The sequence below is a fragment of the Diceros bicornis genome, chromosome 34 (assembly GCF_020826845.1).
Source record: "Diceros bicornis minor isolate mBicDic1 chromosome 34, mDicBic1.mat.cur, whole genome shotgun sequence".
NCBI lineage: Eukaryota > Metazoa > Chordata > Mammalia > Perissodactyla > Rhinocerotidae > Diceros > Diceros bicornis.
In genome coordinates this window covers 22,909,892-22,931,412 of record NC_080773.1, presented here as the reverse complement: position 1 = coordinate 22,931,412, position 21,521 = coordinate 22,909,892, and the positions used below count along the sequence as shown (strand labels likewise).

The 21,521-nt window shown below is 45.0% G+C and overlaps 1 protein-coding gene across 1 annotated transcript in view; it reads left to right on the top strand.

Annotated features, from left to right (window-relative positions):
* Nucleotides 1-16,474, top strand: part of ZNF541 (zinc finger protein 541) — a 31,842-nt gene extending 15,368 nt beyond the window's left edge. Inside the window, exons 8-15 of the mRNA XM_058530999.1 lie at nt 4,586-4,649; nt 5,274-5,416; nt 5,827-5,930; nt 7,083-7,158; nt 7,739-7,827; nt 15,720-15,860; nt 16,041-16,222; nt 16,309-16,474. Of these exons, the coding sequence (XP_058386982.1) occupies nt 4,586-4,649; nt 5,274-5,416; nt 5,827-5,930; nt 7,083-7,158; nt 7,739-7,827; nt 15,720-15,860; nt 16,041-16,222; nt 16,309-16,474 (965 nt within the window). The remainder of the gene's footprint in view (nt 1-4,585; nt 4,650-5,273; nt 5,417-5,826; nt 5,931-7,082; nt 7,159-7,738; nt 7,828-15,719; nt 15,861-16,040; nt 16,223-16,308) is intronic.
* Nucleotides 16,475-21,521: the final 5,047 nt, after the last annotated feature.

Genomic DNA, 21,521 nt, shown 5'->3' with positions numbered 1-21,521 from the left:
TCTTTGTTCTATTTCTGTGAAAAATGTTGTTGGAACTTTGATAGGGATTGCATTGAATCTATAGATTGCTTTAGGAAGTATGGACATCTTAACTATGTTAATTCTTCCAATCCAAGAGCACGGAATATCTTTCCATTTCTTTGTGTCTTCTTCAATTTCTTGCAGCAATGTTTTATAGTTTTCGGTGTACAGATCTTTCACCTCTTTGGTTAAGTTTATTCCTAGGTATTTTATTCTTTTTGTTGCAATTGTAAATGGGATGGTATTCTTAATTTCTCTTTCTGCTACTTCACTGTTAGTGTATAGAAATGCAACTGATTTCTGTTAATTTCTCTTTAGATTTCTCCTTTGACACATTGATTGTTAAGGGGTGTGTTGTGCAATTTCCACGTATTCATGGATTTTCCAAATTACTTCTTTTATTGATTTGTAATTTAATGTTTTTGTGGTTAGAGAACATACTTTGTGTTAATTCAGTCCTTTTAAATTTATTGAGGCATGTTTTATGGGCTAGAATATCTTCTGTCCTGGAGAATGTTCCCTGTGCACTTGAGAAGAATGTATTCTACTGATGTTGGGTGGAGTGCTCTCTATGTCTGTTATGTCTACTTAGTTTAGAGTGTTGTTCAACTCTTCTGTTCCCGTGTTGATCTTTGCCTAGTTACTATCTGCCATTATTGAAAGTATTGAAATCTCCAACTGTTATTTTTAAATTGTTTATTTCATCCTTCACCTCTGCCGTTTTTTGCCTTATGTATTTTAGGACTCTGTTTTTAGGTGCATATGTGTTTATAATTGTCACATTTCCTGATGGCTTGACCTTGTATCATTATGATATTATGATATCATTTATCATCATCATGATAATTTTATCATTATCGCTAGTAATATTTTTTTGTTTTATAGTCTAATTTATCTGACTTTGGTATAGACATTCCATCTGTTTTATGGTGGTTGTTTGCTTGGTGTATATTTTTCTGTTCTTTTACTTTCACCCTGTTTGTGTCTTTGGAAGTAAAGCCTGTCTCTTGTAGACAGCAATGGTTGGATCATGTTTTTTATCCAGTCTGATAAACTGTGCCTTTTGATTGGATTGTTTACTCCTTTCCCATTTAATGTTATTATTGATATGCTTGGATTTACCTCTGCCATTTTGCTTTTTATTTTCTAAAAGTCTCATATCTTTTTCTCCTTCTGTTCCTCCTCTCCTGCTTTTTCTGTATTAACTGAATATTATCTAGTGTAACATTTTAATTCCTTTAACTTTTCACTTTTTCTTAATCAGTTTTTTTAGTGGTTGCTCTAAAACTTAGAATGTATACATTTTAACTACCAGAATCCTGTTCTGTTGTGTAATAATTAATTTTAATGAAATACCGAAACATTGCTTTTATCCAGCCCTATTCCCTGTAACCATTTTGCTATTATTGTTATATATATATTACATATATATATATTAGAAGCACAGCAATACATTGTCATAATTATGACTTTATATAATTTTATATCGTATAAAAAAACCAAGAGAATAAAGGAAAGCAAGTATTACTTAGAAAGTTTGTTATACTAACCTTCTTATTTACTACTTCTGATCTCTTTGTTTATTCCTGTGGATTTGAGCTACTGTATGGTGTTATTTCTTTTTTTTTTTTTTTGTGAGGAAGATCAGCCCTGAGGTAACATCCATGCCAATCCTCCTCTTTTTGCTGAGGAAGACTGGCCCTGGGCTAACATCTGTGCCTATCTTCTTCCACTTTATATGGGACACCATCACAGCATGGCCTGACAAGTGGTGCTTCGGTGCGCACCCAGGATCCAAACCCAGGCTGCCAGCAGCAGAGCGCGCGCACTTAGCCACTACACCACGGGGCTGGCCCCTTTTATGGTGTTATTTCTTTACTTCAATACAGCTCTGCTCTTTTGTGCTGTTATTGTCACATATTTTACATTTCTATGTGTTATAGACCCTCAATACGTAATTGTTTTATGCCATTACTTTTTAAGTCAATTGAGAAAAGAGGAAAATGTGCAACTGTACTGACTTTTATGATTACCTTTACTAGTACTCTTTGTTTTTTTGTTTGGCTTCAGAATACTATCTGATGTCATTTGCTTTCAGTCTGAAGAATTTTCTTTAGAATTTATTTTTAAATAACAGTCTTATTGAGATATAATTCACATACCATACAATTCATCCCTTTAAAGTATATAATGCAGTGGTTTTTAGTATATTCACAGAGCTGTACAACCATTACTACAGTAAATTTTTAAGTGTTTTCATCATCTCAAAAAGAAACCCCATACTCATTAGCAGTCACTCCTTCCCCCCACCCAGCCCTGGGTAACCACTAATCTACTTTCTGTTTCCTTCTGGCTATTCTGGATATTTCATATAAGTGGAATCCTACGATATGTGGTCCTTCATGACTGCTTTCTTTCGGTCAGCATGATGTTTTCAAGTTTCATCCATGTTGCAGTATATATCAATACTTCATCCCTTTTTCTGGCTGAATAATATTCTACTTTTAATATTTCTTGTAAGGTCTACCAGCAACAAATTTTCTCAACTTTTTAAATTTGGGAATGTCTTTATTTCAGTTTCATCTTTGAAAGGTACTTTACTGGATATAAGATTCTTGGTCGACAGGTTTTTGCTTTCAGCATTTTGAATATGTTATCCCACTGCCTTCTGACTTCCATCATGTCTGATGAGAAGTCAGCTGTTAATCTCATTGTGTGGGGGGTGGTGCCCTTGTATGTGATGAGTTGTTGTTTTCTTTTTGCTTTCAAGATCTTATCTTCATCCTTGGATTTTGACATTTTGCCTCTGATGTGTCAGGATGTAGAGCTCTTTGTGTTTATCATACTTGGAGTTCTTGAGCTTCTTGGATGTGTATATTGTTCTTCATCAAATTTGGGAAGTTTTCAGCCATTAATCCTTTAATATTTTTCTGTCTCTTTCTCCCTTCCTTCTGGTACTCCCATTACATGTATGTTGATGCACTTCATGATGTCCCACTTTTTTCTGATGGTCTCTTCAATTTCCTTCATTATTTTTTCTCTCTATTCTTCAGACTCCATAATCTGTCTTAATCTGTCTTCAGGTGTGCTGATCATTTCTCCTGCCACCGCAGATCTACTGTTGAGCCTCGTTTTGGTTATTGTACTTTTTTAACCCCAGAGTTTCCATTTGGTTCTCTTTTTATAATTTGTCTCTTAATGGTATTCTCTCTTTGATGAGAAATTTTATTATACCTTCCTGTAATTCTTTAACCATGAGAGCTGGAAGGTGGAGCACCCCCATCTTCTTGGCTGCACCTACCAGGAGTGGGGCACTCTGGGTAGAGCTGTTGCACAGAGCTGGGGGCTGCCTGGATGAGGGAGCAGGTCACGGTGCAGATGCCATGGACTCTCAGTGTTCTTACCAAGATTTAGTTGATTTTCTTGAATGACTATTTCTTAAAATGCTGTATGCCTTTAGGACAACTTCCAGAGACTTTAACTTACTGTCTTTTAAAATAATTTTCCTCAGTTAATTTGTTGTTTTGCTGAGTTCCTTACTCTACGTTTTCAGAAGTCCTATCCTCCTTCCATGCAGTCTTTTTTTTTTAATTTTATTTTATTGTTATAAGAACAGTTAATGTGAGATCTATCCTCTTGGCAAATGTTTCAGTGTGCAATACAGTGTTGTGACTACAAGTACAATGTCATACAGCAGATCTCTAGAGCTTATTCATCTTGCTTAACTGAGACTTTATGTCCATTGGTAAGTGACTCCCTATTTCCCACTCCCCCAGCCCCTGGAAACCATCATTCCATTCTTTGATTATATGAATTTGACTATTTTAGATATTTCATATAAGTGGAATTATGCAGTATTTCTCTTTCTGTGCTTAGCTTGTTTCACTTAACATAATGTCCCCAAGGTTCATCCATGTTGTTGCATATTCCAAAATTTCCTTTTTTAAGGCTAGGTAGTATTACATTGTATTTATTTGTTTTTGTTTTGTTTTGTGAGGAAGATCAGCCCTGACCTAACATCCATGCCAATCCTCCTCTTGTTGCTGAGGAAGACTAGCCCTGGGATAACATCTGTGCCCATCTTCCTCCACTTTATATGGGACGCCGCCACAGCATGGCCTGACAAGTGGTGCCTCGGTGCCCGCCCGGGATCCGAACCTGGGCTGCCAGCAGCGGAGCATGCACAATTAACCGCTATGCCATGGGGCTGGCCCCTACATTGTATTTATATATCACATTTTCTTTATCTGTTCACTTGTCAATGAAACCTGTCCCAAAACCTCTCCCACTTAGGTTGTTTCCATGTCTTGGCTATTGTGAATAATGCTACAATGAACATCGGAGTGCAGCTATCTCTTCAAGATCCTGATTTCTGTTCTTTTGGGTAAATACCCAGAAATGGGATTGCTGGATCATTTAGTAGTTCTATTTTTAATTTTTGAGGAACCTCCATACCAGATGACCTTACAGAGCCTGCTTTCAGCTGCCCTGCAAAGGCAGGCAGAAGGGGTCCTATGGATCCCTTCTAGTCAGTCGTCTTGAGGCTTTTCACTGTGTTTTCTAGATCAAGTGGATGGCCCTTTTGGCATCTGTGTGGTGAAGGACGACACCAAGATCAGCATTGAACCGTGAGTTGGAAAAGACTTAGAACCTGAGGGTCCTTCCAAAGTGGGGTGCTTTTACCCTCCTTGCAGTCCAGTGTCGGTTTTCCAAAGGGCTCCTTCATCTCAGGGGGATGACGTCTAGTTACTGAGCCTTCCTAGGAGAGACGTGGTGGGTTTCTCCAGGTATATGTGGGAAGTTCCCTCAATATTCCTTCTGTCCAGATATACTATAGTTGGGCCCATGGGGGCAGACTGCCCAGGACCCTGGGGTTCCAGGTGGAATCGATAACACAGTGAGAGACTCGTGAGTATCCATAGAACGTGGTTAGAGGGGTGTGGCTGTGGATGTAGAAGCACGCCAGGTATCGGCAATTACCTCCCCTGTCCTAGACCGCAAGAGAGACACCTGAGGCCAAAAATCTGGTGATAAAGAAAATTGGAGGAAGGAAGGAAGTATTCCTGGAGAAGTTTCTGGAATGCCTGCATGTGTCTGTCAGGGTGATGAACACCCAATGCGTTTGAGAGATGCATTTCCGTAGAGCAGGGCTGTGCCCAGAGAGCAGGGCACACCACACATCTCTGTTTTATTTCCTGTCTTAGTCACGTTTGTATGCCTTGCGTGTCTGTGTGTATGTGGTCTCCTTTCAGACACATCAACATAGGAAGCCGGTTTCAGGCTGAGATCCCGGAGCTCCAGGAGAGATCGCTGGCTGGGATTGATGAGCACGTAGCTTCTCTGGTCTGGAAGCCTTGGGGAGATGTGATGACCAACCCGGAAACGCAGGATAGAGGTGGCTGAGGCCAAGTTCCCAAGGCCCCTCCTTCCTCCTCCATCTCCAAGTAGTTTCTCCTCCCAGTTCTCGCCTTGACCAGGAAGCACTGTCCCTCGGGGGGCACTTGTCAATGAAACCGAGCTAGTCCTCAGCCCAATATTGCTTCTCCTGTGCTGCCTTCTCCCGCCCCCACCTCTTCTCACACAGTAGCTGGCCAGGCCGTCCAGAGCAGGTGCCAGGAGCAGAGTTTCTGCCTTCCTCCTTGTCCCTCCCTTTCCTCTGCCTGCTCTCAACAAGATGTGAGGGAGATGGTGACAAGGAGCACCCCCCCAACCCTGTGCTGTTGGGGAAGTCTCCTCCTGGCCCTCGCTGACTCCCTGTGTCTCCTCTCCCTCACACTCCGCTGGGGCCACTTGCTGGAAACACAGTGACTGAGCTCTGTAACGTGGCCTGCTCCAGCGCGATGCCGGGCGGGGGCACCAACCTGGAGCTCGCTCTGCACTGCCTGCACGAAGCCCACGGCAATGTTAAGGTGAGGCGGAGGCTGGGGCAGGGCTCAGAGGGGCCTTGGGAAGCTCCCTGCTCTTCTGGGGCTGGGGGCCCCAGGTGCATGCCATATACCCTCTGCTTGGGGGTTTGCAGTTAATGAAAACTGAAGGGAGGCCCCTGTCCTTCTGCCCGGGGCTTTGGGATTGGTGTGGTCCCTGTGAACTGTAGGGGAAATGCACAGATGTGGGCTCAGTCAACCAGTTAGTTATCTGTCTGGGGCAACAACAGAGCAGTTATCTCAGGGGCTCTGGGGAGGAGGAGCCTAGTAGACCCAACCCAGCTCCTGCATTAATCTAGTTTATCTACTGACCTTTATCTTTTTGATTAAAAACCCACATGTGAAAATCCGTGATGCACCAGAAATGCCTCTGCCTACTCCAGGGACCCTTCTCACAGTCCTGACGTTTAGGAAATAAAAGTCCGACTCTGATCAGTGGGAGGGGAAAAGTCACATCACCCGAGTTGGGGACCCGAGAGTCAGTACCACGGTCGCACTTTTCCTCACGCTGAGAGGCCGGGTGCTCAGCAGAGTGATCGGCACCTGTTCACTGGCACACACTAGTGAGTGCCTGGTAATGTGGAAGGCAGCGGGGCCAGGGCCAGCTGAGGGGCCCGCTCTTGGCTTAATGCTCTGCTGCTGCCGTCTTGAGATTATTCATGATTGAACAAGGGGCCCTGCAAATTACATAGCCTGTCCTGATGGGTTACACAGGCGAGCAAGACAAAATGCCTGTCTCCATGGGGCTTACGTTTTAGGAGTTCCAAACAGGAAATATGTTTTAAAAAACTGTTAGATAGTGATTAGTGCTGTGAAGATGGGACAGTGAGCAAGGGTGGTGCTGCTCCAGGCACTGGTCCTTGATGAAGCAAGGAGCTCGAGCCAGAAAAAGTCCACGCACTGCTTCCTCCATCCAGAAAATCTTGCTCTGAAACTAATGACGTCAGCTGCTCTCAGCAGCGTGCTGAGTGACGTAGTCGATGTGCCACAGACAGTTCACGGGCACTGTGAGTAGCCCTGGGGTAGGCAGGCTTTAGCGAGGGCTGTAAGTGGTTTTTGAATGATGAGAGCATGAGGGCAGGCCTCGACCTCCCCTTCCCTCCCTTGGTTAGTAGGCTGACATTCGTCTTGTTCCAGGTTGCCCTGGAGACCCTCTTACTGAGAGGACCCCAGAAGCCGCGGACTCACCCGCTCACCGACTACCGCTACACAGGTGACTGGAGCAAGGCCGCTGGCGTGGTTTTGCCCGGCTGAGCCCCTGTGAACCACCAGTTTCAGTGGCCAGCTCTGCCTAAGCCTCTTGGAGTTCTCTTGGGGGCTTCGCTAGCCTTTCCAGAAGGGCTTATCCTCTCTAGGGCAACTCAGTGGGCGCTGTTCTCTTCTAGTTGGATCCTACCTTCCCCTTTTCCAGAGGTTTCCTAGTGGGCTCTGCCCAGCCAGGAGGGGGATGCTCCTGGCCCCGGAGAAGTGGAGGCAGGCTCAGGTTCAGCGGCCGAGCACACCAGCCCGGGAGTCAGGCAGCCTGGGGCCCCCACCTGCCCTTGGCAAGGCTTTCAAGCAGTGGAAGCCTCAGTTGCTATATCTGTAAAGTGAGGATAGTAATGGTCCCTACCTGCTAAGGTTTTTGTGAGAGTTGTATGAAATAAGGCAAGTTAGGGGCTTCGCAGAATGCTTGGCACATAATTGGCTCTCAGTAATGGCCACTTTAAAAAGAAGGGTGATCTGCATTTCCGCTGCAGCTGTGGTCCCAGAAGGAGAAACGTCCTTCCCTCTCTTGGCTGTTTCTCCGACAGGTTCGGACAACTGGACCCCCGTAGAGAAGAGGCTCTTTAAGAAGGCGTTCTGTGCCCACAAGAAGGACTTTTACTTGATACACAAGACGGTAAGGCGAACCTCGGCGGGCTGGTGTAGACGAGGGTTCACCTCACACGGCTGAGCTGAGCTAGAGGGAAGGGCCCCTCAGGGGTGACACTCTGCTCATACTGTAAGCAGTTTATCATTTTGAAAAGCCATTGTTGTGAACAACAGTACAGAAATGCATCACATGGTCAAAATAAAGCCCTCCACGTCCTTCCCCGCAGTCCTGCTTCTGAATGACTTCTGACTATTGGGTTTGTACACTTCAGGCATTTCTCTGCCCATACAGGTATCACACACATATATTTTGGTTAGTGCCATCGAGTTGATTCCAACTCCTAGTGACCTTGTGGACAGCAGAGTGGAGCCCTGCCTGGTTTTTTTGCACCATCCCCTCCCCTTCCAGCACTCTATCAGACAGTGCTCCACTGCTATCCATAGGGTTCTTGTGGCCAATTTTTTCAGAAGTGGGTGGCCAGGTCCTTCTTCCTAGTTTGTCTTAGTCTGGAAGCTTGGCTGAAACCTGTCCACTATGGGTGAGCCTGCTGGTATTAGAAATACTGGTGGCATAGCTTTCAGCATCACAGCAACACACAGCTGCCACTGTCCTGCCAGTACGACGAGGACAGATGGATGGTGTGGTTCCCTGACTGGGAAACGAGCCCAGGCCACGAGAGTGCCGAATCTTAAGCACTAGACCACCAAGGCTGGCTACACACATATATTCGTGTACTTAAGAAAGGATGAGATCATACTACACTTAATATCCTGCTGGTTTGTTTGTTCTTTTTTTAACGTGACATACATAAAACTGTACATGATGGAAGGTAAGATTTGCTGTTTTGACATATTCGTACACTTGTAAGACCATCGTCACAATCAAGATAACGAACACAGCCATCACTCCCAAAAGCTTCCTCCTGCCCCTTGGGAATCCCTCTTTCCTGCCACCCCCGTCCCTCCTCAACTCCTTATCTCCTTTCTGTCGCTATAAATTAATTTGCATTGTCTGGCTTCTTACACTCAGCATAGTTATTTTGAGATTTTGAGGTTCATCCATATTGTTGTGTACCAGTAGTTCACTCCTGAAGAGTATTCCGTTGTATGGATGTACCACAGGTTATCTACTCATTTACCTATTGATGGCTATCTGGGTGGTGTCCAGTTATCGGCAATTATAAATAAAGCTGCCGTGAACGTTCGTGTACAAGTCTTTATATGTACGTGTACTGTTTTTCAGCGGTAAATACCTATGGGACAATGAGTGGATCATAGGGTAGGTGTATGTTTAACTTTTTAAGAAACTGCCCAACTGTTTTCCAAAGGGGTTGTACCATTTCCCGTTTCCACCAGCGGGGACGAGAGTTCCAGGTACTCCACACCCCCACCGACACTTGATATGGTCAGTCTCTTTAATTTGAGCCATTCTAATTGGAGGCAGTATCTCATTGCATTTCCCTAGTTACTGATGATACTGAGCATCTTTTCATGTGCTTCTTTGCTCTCTGTGCACCTTCTTTGCTGAGGTGTCGGTTCATATCTTTTGCCTATGTTTTTATTGGGATGTTTGTGTTTTTATTGAGTTGTAGGAGGTCTTTATTTGTTCTGGACACAAGTCCTTTATCCAGATATATGCTTTGCAAATATTTTCTCCAAATCTACAGCTTTTCAGTCTCTTAACACTGTTTTTTTTTTTTTCCCCCTGAGGCAGATTCGCCCTGAGCTAACATCCATGCCAGTCTTCCTCTATTTTATATATGGGTCACTGCCACAGCATGGCCACCAATGAGAGGTGTAGGTCCACACCCAGGAACAGAACCCAGGCTGCTGAAGCGTAGTGCACTGAACTTAACCACTAGGCCACGGGGCTGGCCCCTTAACAGTGTCTTTTGAAGAAAAAAATTTAATTTTTATTAAATTCAACTTCTTAATTTTTCTTTTAGGGACTGCGCTTTTGGTTTATTTCTAAGAAATCTTTGCCTGACTCAAAGTCACAAAGATTTCTCCTATGTTTTCTTCTGGAAGTTTTATAGTTTTAGATTTTATATTTAGATTTATGATCCATTGAGTTAATTTTTTTTAATAATTTTTTATTTATTTATTTTTTCCCCCAAAGCCCCAGTAGATAGTTGTATGTCATAGTTGCACATCCTTCTAGTTGCTGTTTGTGGGACGCGGCCTCAGCACGGCCGGAGAAGCGGTGCGTCAGTGCGCACCCGGGATCCGAACCCCAGGTCGCCAGCAGCGGAGCGCGTGCATTTAACCGCTAAGCCACGGGGCCGGCCTATTCTGAGTTAATTTTTGTATGGGGTGCAAGGAATGGATTGAAGTTCATTTTTTGCGTGTGGATATTTAACATGCTGCAGTACCTTTTGTTGAAAAGACCACATTTTCTCCACTGAGTTGCCTTTGTACCTTTGTTAAATATCAGTTGGCCATATACGTATGGGTCTGTTTCTGGGCACTTCTGTTCCATTGATCTATTTGTCTATTAAAAAGCTATTACCACACTGTCTTTATTACTGTAGCTTTATAGTAAGTGCTGAAATCAGGAAATGTAGTCCTTCAGCTTTATTCTTTTTCAAAGTTGTTTTTTCTATTCTAGGTCCTTTGCATTTCCATATGAATTTTAGAACTAGCTTGTCAATTTCTTTAAAAAATATTTAAACCCTGCTGGGATTTTGATTGGTACTATGTTGACTCTGTAGATCAATTAGAACTGACATCTTAACAATGCTGAGTCTTCTGACCCCATGAAGAAGGTATATCTTTCTATTTATTTAAATTTTTAATTTCTCTCAGCAATGTTTTGAAGTTTTTAGTGCACAGATGTTGCACATCTTTTGTCAGATTTATTCCTAATATTTATAATTTTTATGCTGTTATAATTTATATGCTTTTTATTTTGATTTCCAATAGTTTGCAGCTTGTTTGTATAGAAATAAAATTGATTTTTATATCAATCTTGTGTTCTGCAACCTTGCTAAACTCACTTAGTTTTTGTAGCTTTTTTATAGATTCCATTGGATTTTCTACATAGACAATATGTCATCTGCAAGTAAAGACAGTTTTATTTCTTCCTTTCCAATCTGGATGCCTTTAATTTTTTTATTGCCTTATTGCAATATAGAACCTCCAGTACACTGTTGAGTAGAAATGGTGAGAGTGGACATCCTTGTCTTGTTCACCATCTTAGAAGGGAAGCCATTCCATCTTGTGCCTCTTAAGTATGATGTTAGCTGTAGGTTTACTGTAGAAATCATTTATTGTGTTGAAGAAGTTCCTTTTATTCCTAGTTTGCCGAGAGTTTATATCAACAGTGGATACTGTGTTGTATCAAATGCTTTTTCTGCGTGCATTGAGATGCTCATATGGCTGTTCTTTTTTAGTTTAGTATGATGAATTACATTGATTTTCGATGTTAAACCAACCTTGCATTTCTGGCATGAGCTCCACTTGGTCCCGGTGTATTGTATTTTTATATATATTATTGGATTCTATTTGTTAAAATTTTGTTTAGCATTTTTCACCTAAACATGTTGATGAGGGATATTGGTCTGTGGTTTTCTTTCCTTGTAATATCGTCGTCTGGCTTTGGTATCAGGGTAATGCTGTCCCTACAGAATGAGTTGGGAGGTATTCCCTCCTCTTCAATTTTTTGGAAGAGCTTGTTTAGAATTGGTTATTTCTTCCTTAAATATTTGATAGTGAAGCCACCTAGGCCTGGATTTTCTTTGTGGGAAGGTTTTGAACTACAAATTCAATTTATTAACAGATATAGAGCTATTCAGGTTATTGATGTCTTCTTGAGTGATTGTTGGTAGTTTTTGCCTTTCAAGGAATTTGTACATTTCTTCTAAGTTGATATATTAGTATAAAGTTCATAATATTCTCATATTATCATTTTTGTATCTATAGACTGTAGTGATGTCACCTAATTCCTGAGATTGGTCATTTGTCTTTTTATTTTGATCAGTCTGGCTATAGGCTTATCAGTTTATTGGTTTTTCTCAAAGAACCAACTTTTGGTTCTGTTGATTTTTCTATTTAATTGATTTCTGCTCTGATATTGATTATTTCCTTTCTTCTGCTTGCGTTGGGTTTAATTTGCTCTTTTTCTAGTTTCTGAAGGTAGAAGCTGAGGTCTTTGATTTGAGACCTTTCTTCTTCCCTGATATAGGTGTTTAGTGCTAGAAATTGCCCTCAGAGTACTGCTTTGATAAAATTTGGTAATAAATTGTGTTGGGTTTTCCTTTTTATTCAGTTCAAAATACTTTTTCATTTCTGTTTTGACTTATGAGTTATTTAGAAGTATGTTATTTAGTCTCCAAATATTTGAGGATTTTCCAGATCTTTTCTGTTATTGATTTTTCATTTAATGTCATTGTGGTCAGAGAAATACTTTGTATGACTTGAATCCTTTTAAATTTATTGATCCTTGTTCGTGGCCCAGAACCTAGTCTACGTCTTGGTAAATGATCTGAGTACACTCAAGGAAGGTGTATTCTGCTCTTGGTGGTGAGTTCTTTCTATAAATGTCAGTTCCAGATGGCTGACAGTGTGGTTTGGGTCTTCCATACATTTACTGTCTACTTGTTCTAGCAGTTATTGAGAATGAGATATTAAAATATTTGGCTGTAATTGTGGATCTGTTTTTCCCGGCACTTCTATCAGTTTTTGCTTCACGTATTTTGAAGCTCTGATTTAGATGCATAAACATTTAGGATTCTTATGTCCTCTTGATTGATTTACCCTTTTATCATTATAAAATGATTTTCTTTATCCCTGGTATTACTCTTTGCTCTAAAATCTACTTTTTGTGATATTAATATAGCCAACCACTCCAACTTCCTTATGATGGATGTTAGCATGTGTATCTTTTTTCATCCTCTTACTTGTAACCTATTTGTTTTTTAATTTAAAGTGTGTTCTTATAAGGAACATGTGTTGTGTATTGTTTCTTCATTCCATCTGAGATACTCAGCCTTTTAACTGGGTGTTTAGACCATTCACATTGAATGTGATGTTGAGATGGTTAGATGAAGTCCATTGTCTTGCTGTTTGTTTTCTATTTGTGCCATCTCTCCTTGTTTCCCCATCCCACTTTTTCTGCCTTCTTTTGGATTAATGTAGTAAATTTTAGGATTCTGGTTTGTCTCCTTTGTTGGCTTACTGGCTATAACTCTTTATTATTTTGGTGGTTGCTTCAGGATTTATAGTTATAGCATCATTAACTTATCACAATCTACCTTCAAGTGATTTGATATTACTCCATGTGCAGAATGGAAACGTTATGGTAGCGTGTTTCCACTCCCCTCCTGGCCTTTACACTGTTGTTGTTATGCATTTTGTTTTACATATGTTATAACCCCACAATATGTTGTTACTACTTTTGTTTAAACAGTCAATTGTTTTTTGGACAGATTTAAATAATAAGGAGTCTTCTATACTTACCCATATCCTTACCATTTTCATTGCTCTGCATTTCTTTGTGTAGATCCATATTCCCATCTAGTGTCATTTTCCAGAAGGAAGTAAGTGTAAATCCTTTAACATTTCTTGTAGTGCAGGTTTGCTAGTAATGAATTTTTCCAACTTTTGTATGTCTTAAATTAAGAGTCTTTATTTTGTGTTCATTTTTGAAAGATCTTTGCTAAGTAGAGAATTCTAGCTTGACAGGTTTTTTTCTTTCAGTAATTTAAAGATGTTACTGTACATTCTTCTTGCTTTTATTGTTTCCAACAAGAAGTCTACTGATTTCCTTGTCTTTTTTCCTCTGTATTTAACATGCCTTTTTTCTCTGGCTGGCTGTTTGTAGGAATTTCTCTTTATCACTAGTTTTGAGCATTTTTATTGTGAGGTGCTTTGATGTGGTTTTCTTCATTTTTTTTCTTGTGCTTGGGGTTGGTTGAGCTTCTTAGATCTGTGGGTTTATAGTTTACATTAAATCTGGGGAAAATCAGCCTTATGTCTTCACGTGTTTCTTCTGTCACTCGTCTCTCCTTTGAGGAGATGTGTGTCAGCCTTCTTGTGATGGTCCCACAGCTCACTGACATGCTTTTTATTTTTATGGATTTTTTTCTCCCTGTGTTTCATTTTCTGTAGCTTCTACTGCTGTGTCTTCAAGTTCACTAATCTTTCGTTCTGCAATGTCTAATCTGCCGTTAATCTCATGCAGTGTAGTTTTGATCTCAGACATTGTAGTTTTCATCTCTAGAAGTTCTGTTTTATATCTTCCGTGTCCCTACTTAACTTTTTGACATATATTATACAGTCATAATAACTTTTAATGTCCTTTTCTGCTAATTCTAACATATGTGTCTGTTCTGGGTTGATTTCAACAAGTTGATTTTTCTCCCCATCATATATCATATTTTCCTGCTTCTTTGCATGCCTGGTAATCTTTCACAGGATTCCAGACATTGTGAATTTTAGCTTGTTGGGTACTGGATATTTTTGCATTCTTATAAATATTCTTGAGCTATGTTCTGGAACAGTTACTTGAAAACAACTTGTTCCTTTTGCGTATTGCTTTTAAGTTTTTTGGATGGGCCCAGAACAGCTTTTTGTCTAGGTCTAATTATTCCTCATTACTGAGGCAAAACCCTTCTCATTACTCTGCCAACACCCCATGAATTATGAGGTGTTCCCCCCGGCTGCGGGGAGCAGGCACTATTCCTGGCCTGTGTGAGCGACAGGCACCTTTCCCTCTAAACCTTCTGGATGGTTCTTTATCCAGGTCTGGGCAGTCTCCTCAAAGCACGTGCTGATCAGCACTTGGCTGAATGCTGGAGGGGACTCTCTCCAGGTCTCTGGAGTCCCTCCTCTGTGCAGCTCTCTCCTCTGCTGTGCTGCACCCTGCGGTCGCCCCGGGCACACGCTCTGCTTCGTCTCAACTCAGGGAGTCCGCTGGGCTCTGCCTGGACCCCCCCCCCAGGCCACGGCCTGCAGTTCTTCCAGGTCATAAGTTGGGACAGTGGTGGTTTGTTTTGTGTGTCTCAGAAAAGACTATTTCTGACTGATGCCTAGTGTCCTACCAACCACTGTTGCGTGTATTTTGACTGTTTCTCTTCATTGTTTTGGGTGGCAGGGTACGTCTGGTTCCTGTTGCTCCATATTGTTTGGAAGCAGAAGTCCAACTACTTTTTTTTGTTTGTTTTTTAACCTACTGATATTTCTTAGGCAGGCAGAGGATATACTGTTTTGACTCCTGGTTTGTGAACACACACAAAGCTGAAGAAAATCCACATGGAGAAATGTTTTCTGAAATGAGCTCCCAATATCAAAGGGCCAATTTAATTTTCCTGAGTAATATTCTTTCTAGAACAATTAAACTATTGCATCCTTCTTGGTTTTGCAGCAGTTGTTGTTAATGGGATCACTTCTCAGTGGAGAGAGGGGCAAATGGCGGGGTCTGAATGCCCTGGGGTCCAACTGTGCCCTCCACCCCTCCTCCTGCTCTCGCGGGTGCCTTTCCTCAGTGCTGTGGGGCTCTGCCGGGCTCTTGCCAAGGCTGCGTGGTCCAGTGCGTGAGGGCGTTCTCTTGTCATTAGCCCTGTTGGTAAACCTGTGGCCATTAGGCATGATGTCGCAGTGAGCACCCTTGTGGTGCACCTTCTTGTGCCTCTTCCCATAGGGAAGGATTCCTGGGGTGGACTTGCTGCTCAGAGTGTGCAGAGCTGAGGAGGCATTGACTGTAACGGCTTCACTCTGAACACCCTCGACACCCGGGAGGACTTTGCGATTCTCTGCCCCTTGTAGCCAAGGGGCATGCCAAGCCAAAGGGGAAAGACTTTTCGGGACGGCTTTCAAAAAGTGGTGGTTGGCCCCGTGGGGGGCGGATTTGGGGCTTCATGGCGATTCTTGCGGCTGCTCCTGAGCTGCTACCTATAGCTGGCTTCTGTGTTCTTTCCCTAGATCCAGACAAAGACTGTAGCCCAGTGTGTTGAGTATTATTACATCTGGAAGAAAATGATCAAGTTCGACTGCAGCCGAGCCCCCGGGCTGGAAAAGAGGATCAAGAGAGAGTCGGATGAGGCAGACAGGACAGAAGCAAAGGTAGACGGTCCGCGGCTCTGGAGTCCAGTGCCCATCCGATGCCCACTGCCCTTCCAAGTTGGGGGTGGGGGAGGGCACCCCGTGGGAAGGGCTTTCCTGCAGAGGACGTTCGTGCCCTGGATCCCAGCATCTCCCTTAGAAGAGTTTTGGCCCTTAACGTTGTTTTTGCCCCCTCTGCAGGTCACTTGCAGCCCCCGGGAGAGACCCAGCCACCGTCCAACCCCTGAGTTAAAGATAAAGACCAAGAGTTACAAGAGGGAGTCCATCCTCAACTCCAGCCCGAACGCCGGCCCCAAGCGGACCCCGGAGGCACCAGGGAGCGTGGAGGGCCAGGGCGTTTTTCCCTGCAGAGAGTGTGAGAGGTACCGGCGCCTTCAGCCCCCTGTGATCCCCCTCAGGGCGACCTGGCTCCCCCTGCTCTGACCCCTGTCCTCTGGTGACTCCGCAGGGTGTTTGACAAGATCAAGAGTCGAAATGCCCACATGAAGCGACACCGGCTTCAGGACCACGTGGAGCCCGTCGTCAGGGTGAAGTGGCCGGTGAAGCCCTTCCAGCTGAAGGAGGAGGAGGAGGAGGAGGAGATAGGGGCGGGCATCGGCCCCCTGCAGTGGTGATTCTGGCTGGCCGCAGGGGCGAGGCAGCAAGTCGGGGAGGGGACCTCCAGCCCCGTCACCTCACGTCTCCCTTCGGCCTCTCCAAGGTGTTAGGGCACCCCTCTGCCTCCCCCCACCCACACTCTCCCGCACTGGGCAGCCCAGCCTGCAAACAGGACGGGCATTGGTCATAAATAGGAGAAGCACCCGGTCATCGGAGCACTGTGACGTCCCTGTCCCCTGTCAGCTGGTGCCGGAGGCTTCATCCTCTTTAGGCTAATAGTCTCTCCCCTTCTTTTAATTCCACTCCTCCCACAGCAGGGAGGCTCAGGGAGGGAACAAGTTAGATCCAGGTAGCTCTTAAATCTCAGCCTCAGTTTGGGGGTTTGGTTACATTTGTTAGATAAGGCCAAGACGTAGAGAATCACTGGGAAAATACCTTCAGATCTCCGACCTGTTGGGTCCCCTTCAGCCGGGGAGTCTCTCTGCATTCCGGATTCCGTCCCTGGTCTTGCAGTGACTTGTACATTGTTAGGTTTTTTGTACGTGTCGACTTGTAAATCTTATTAAATTGGGTTCTTGAGCAGCTGTCTTCTGGCTTCCCTGGCCCGTTGATCCAGCAGAGGCTTTTGAGCGCCTGCCGCTCGCTGGAACCACAGAGAGTAGGCCGAGTCCTGCCCTGAAGGAGCTGGGGGCCATTCGTTCATTCAGCAAGTGCCTGCTGTTGGACGTGCTGGACGGTGCCCAATCCACGTGACCGGGACACAGTGACGACAGAGAGACAAAGCCCCTGTCCTCACGGAGCTTGCATTTTGGGGCTGGGAAGGTAGCAGTAATAAATACAGCGAGAAGGTGATTTTAGACACTGATCGTGGCTATGCTTTTGGCCACCAGTAACAGAAGAGTCAGCGCAGGTTTAAGCAATCAGGACGTCTGGTGGGCAGCGGCTCAGCCAGGAAATCAAGGCCTCCCAGCAGCGGCCAGCCTCAGTGTGTTGGCTGCGGCAGCAGCAAGAATCCCTCCTCCCTCACCAGCATCCGAACCTTGGGAGTGCAGGGAGGAGAGCACGTCCCTCCCTTCCTTGTGCCCCTCTTTAAGAATGAGGAAAGCCTGTAGCAGCCGCCAGCAGAAGGCCCCTCAGGTCTTACCAGCCAGAACCGTAAGCCATGCTGTTTCTAAACTGATCCCCAGCAGTGAGGAGGGAGATGGCCACAGCTACCCTAGACATTCAAGATTTGCCTCCACAGGGCTGGCCCAGTGGCATAGTGGTTAAGTTCGCACGCTCCGCTTCGGCAGCCTGGGGTTCACAGGTTCGGATCCCAGGCGCAGACCTATGCACCGCTCATCAAGCCATGCTGTGGCGGTGCCCCGTATACAAAGTAGAGGAAGATGGGCACAGATGTTAGCTCAGGGACCATCCTCCTCAAGCAAAAAGAGGAGGATTGGCAACGGATGTTAGCTCAGGACCAATCTTCCCCACCAAAAAAATAAATAAAAATAAAAAGAGGAACCCTGATGAAATAAAAATATTAAAAAAAAAGATTTGTCTTCAGGACTAGGAAAAAGCCATGTGCTCCCTCAAGTTTGATGCCACCTGGTCAAAACTGTCATTCCGTTTGCCAGGAAGAGAAGAGGAGGCAGGAATGGCTCCTGGGGAGGCAGACCTTGTGACTGCCACAACGTGATGTGAAGAAAGTAAAGCAGGGCGCCGAGTCCCAGGGAGTGAGCAGAGAGTGGCAGCTGGTGTTAGGTGGACGGCCAGGGAAGGAGATCTGGGTTCCAGGCCACGGCACGGCACAGTGCCAGCTCTGCCGAGGGGACTAGCAGAGGGTGTTAGAGAACTGGCTGGCTGCTGTGTGGAGGTTGTAGGAGGCAAGATTACTGGCCTGGAGGGTAGATAGAAGGCTTTAAGGTAAGGTGCTGGTGGCCTGGGGTAGCAATGAAGAGGGACGGAAATGCGAGGATGAGAGATGCATCTTAGAAGCAGACTCGGACTTGTTGACGGGTCACACGTCACGGGGAGAGGTGGTAAGGAAAAGGACGGGTCAAGGTTGGCCTGGTAGATTTGGGTCTGAGCCGCTGAGTAGATGCCATCACCTCAGGTGGGGAAGAGAGACAGTCAGAGGATTGGTTGCACCCAGGTGTGACCGCGTCTGTAATAGTGCATGCTGTGTTCTGACAGACTGGCGGGGGAGCGGGGAGAGGGTAGTGTCAGGAGCTTTCACAGAGGGGCCACACTTAGCTCAGTAAATCTTGAAGATCGGGAGGGGGGAGGGGCAGGGGAGGAAGCAGAGTTTGAAGCAGTTGGGGCATTGCGGTTAAGAGAAAGGGCTCAGGCATCAGATGAACCAGAATTTACATTCTGGTGCCTCTTCCTTCTTTGTGACCTTGGGCAAGTCACTTTCCCTGTTTGAGCTTCAGTTTTCTCCTTCTGTAAAATGGGGTGGAAAATGCTCACCCCCCACGTATCTGTGGAATGAGAAAACGTAAATTACGTGTTTGGCAGGGTGCACCATATGAATGTAGCAGCTACTGTGTGATGAGCGCTCATGCTATCGCTGTTATTGTTTAGGTCCCACCCTGCATAACAGGTTAAGCTTGATGACTCTGGAAAGGAAAGACTCTGGCTTAAAGGGTTCAGCGGTATATTAGTTTATTGCCGCATAACAAATTACCCTGAAATTTAACAGCTTAAAACAAACAGAAGCTTTTATAATAGTGCTGCTTAGAGGGACACGGAACTGAAACTGCTTGTGGTGATCCAGACTCACCCCCAACCTGATCTGTGGTCGGAATACAGTGGCAACCACAAGTGGGTGGTCCAGGAGAGTCTCTGAATGTAAGAAGAGAGTTGGGGGAAGGTTTCTTGTGAATTACCCCCCCTCAGCCCGCCCCCGCTCCCATCCCCAGATACAGCGTTTTCTCAACTGGTGTTCCCGGAATTATCTGCATCCTAGTCATCTGGGGGTCCTGTTAAAAAAAGCTCATATACCATACCCAGTCCCTGACACGGACTATTATAATCAGAATCATTGAGGGTAGGGCCCTAGAACTGGAAGTTTTTTAAAGAAGCTTTCTTAGAATAGTTTTCAGATTTACAGAAAAATTGGGAAGATGATAGAATTCCCATATACCCTGCACCCAGTTTCCCCTACTATTAACATCTTACATTAGTATGGTACATTTGTTACAACTAATGAACCAATATTGATACATTATTATTAACTAAAGTCCATGTTTTATTAACATTTCCTTAGTTTTTACCTAATGCCCCTCTTCTGTTCCAGGATCCCACCTAGGACACCATATTACATTTGGTAGTGATGTCTCCTTAGGCTCCTCTTGGCTGTGACAGTTCCTCAGACTTTACCTGTTTTGGATGACTTTTAAGGAGTCCTGGTCAGATATCTTGAAGAATGTGTCTCGTGTGGGATTTGTCTGATATTTTTCCCATGATTAAGCTGGGAGGAAGACCGCAGAGGTGAAGTGCCCTTTTCACCACATGTTGTTGAGGGTTCACACTATCAACGTGACTCACCACGCTGACATTATCCTCAGTCAAGGGCTGACAGTGTTCATCAGGTTTCTTCACCGTAAACTTGGTCCCCACCCCCCTCCCTTCCCATACTGTACTGGGTGGAAGGAAATCACTGTGCACAGGCCACACTTAGCACACATGAAGAGCTATGCTCCACCTTTTTTGTGTGTGTGTGAGGAAGATCAGCCCTGAGCTAACATCCATGCCAATCCTCCTCTTTTTCTTGAGGAAGACCTGCCCTGAGCAACATCTATTGCCAATCCTCCTCCTTTTTCTCCCCAAGGCCCCAGTAGATAGTTGTACGTCATAGTTGCACATCCTTCTAGTTGCTGTATGTGGGACGCGGCCTCAGCATGGCTGGAGAAGCGGTGCGTAGGTGCGCACCCGGGATCCGAACCCCGGGCTGCCAGTAGCAGAGCACGCGCACTTAACCGCTAAGCCACGGGGCGGGGCAGGCCCAGCTCCACCTTCTTGAAGGTGTATTTACATAAACTATTTGGAATTCTTCTGCACAGAATATTTGTGTATTCTCTCTCATTTATTTATTCATTTATATCAGCATGGGCTCATGGGTATTTTATACACTGGGTTATAATCCAATACTACTTTATTTTGTTGGTCAAATTGTTCCAGCTTTGGCCATTGGGAGCTCTTTCAGTTGGCTCCTGTGTCTCTCTGACATACCTCGTCGTGTGTGTGTGAGAGTGAGAGAGCGCTCACACGCGACGCTTTCTTTCTGGCGCTACAAGATGCTCCAGGCTCATCTTGTGTAATTTCCTGCCCAGTCCTAGAACCAGCCATTTATCCAAGGAGCCCTGGTTCCTTTTATTGGAGAAGGGTATTAAAAACTAAGATGTGGGCACTAGGCATGCTCAAACCTGAATTTTTAACAGGCTCTCTCCAGCTATTTTTTCATGAAACCACAGTTGGAGAACCTCCGCTCTCCGTTTTGTTCCCGTCTCTCAAGTATTTCACTGGCTTTCCCAAGCCAGTTTCAGCCTCCGCCGGCAGAGGGCGCCAGAAAAGGCAGAACGGTTTCCTTCCTACCACAGAGGCCTTCCCAAGAGAAGAAGGACGCGCGACCAGGAGCCGGGGCGGGGACTAAACGCTGCGCCAGAGAACTGTCAAACCCAGGCGGGGCGTGTTTCCCGGCAGGGGCCGGGCACTGTCACGTGAGGGCCAGCGGTCAGCTGACTAGATCCCAAGTTCTCCGCAGAGGTACGACGCGACCCAGGGCTGCTGTTGATTGGTGGAGGAGGATCCAGAAAACTAGCACTTCGGGGCGGGACCTTGACGATGGGGACTACCATTGGCTTATGCAGAGCCACGTGGGCAGTCGTACGCTGCACCGGGAAGAGAGTGGGGCGCCCTATGCGGACGTGTGCGCATGCGTCAAAGCCCGGGGTCGCCGATTGGAGGCCGTGAGTCACGGGGCGGCGTGCAGTGGCCGGTGGGGGCGGGGCCGGCGGGGCGCGCGCCGAGCTGCGAGGCCGCTGGTTGGCCAGCGCGAGCCACGTGGTCCGGGGCAGC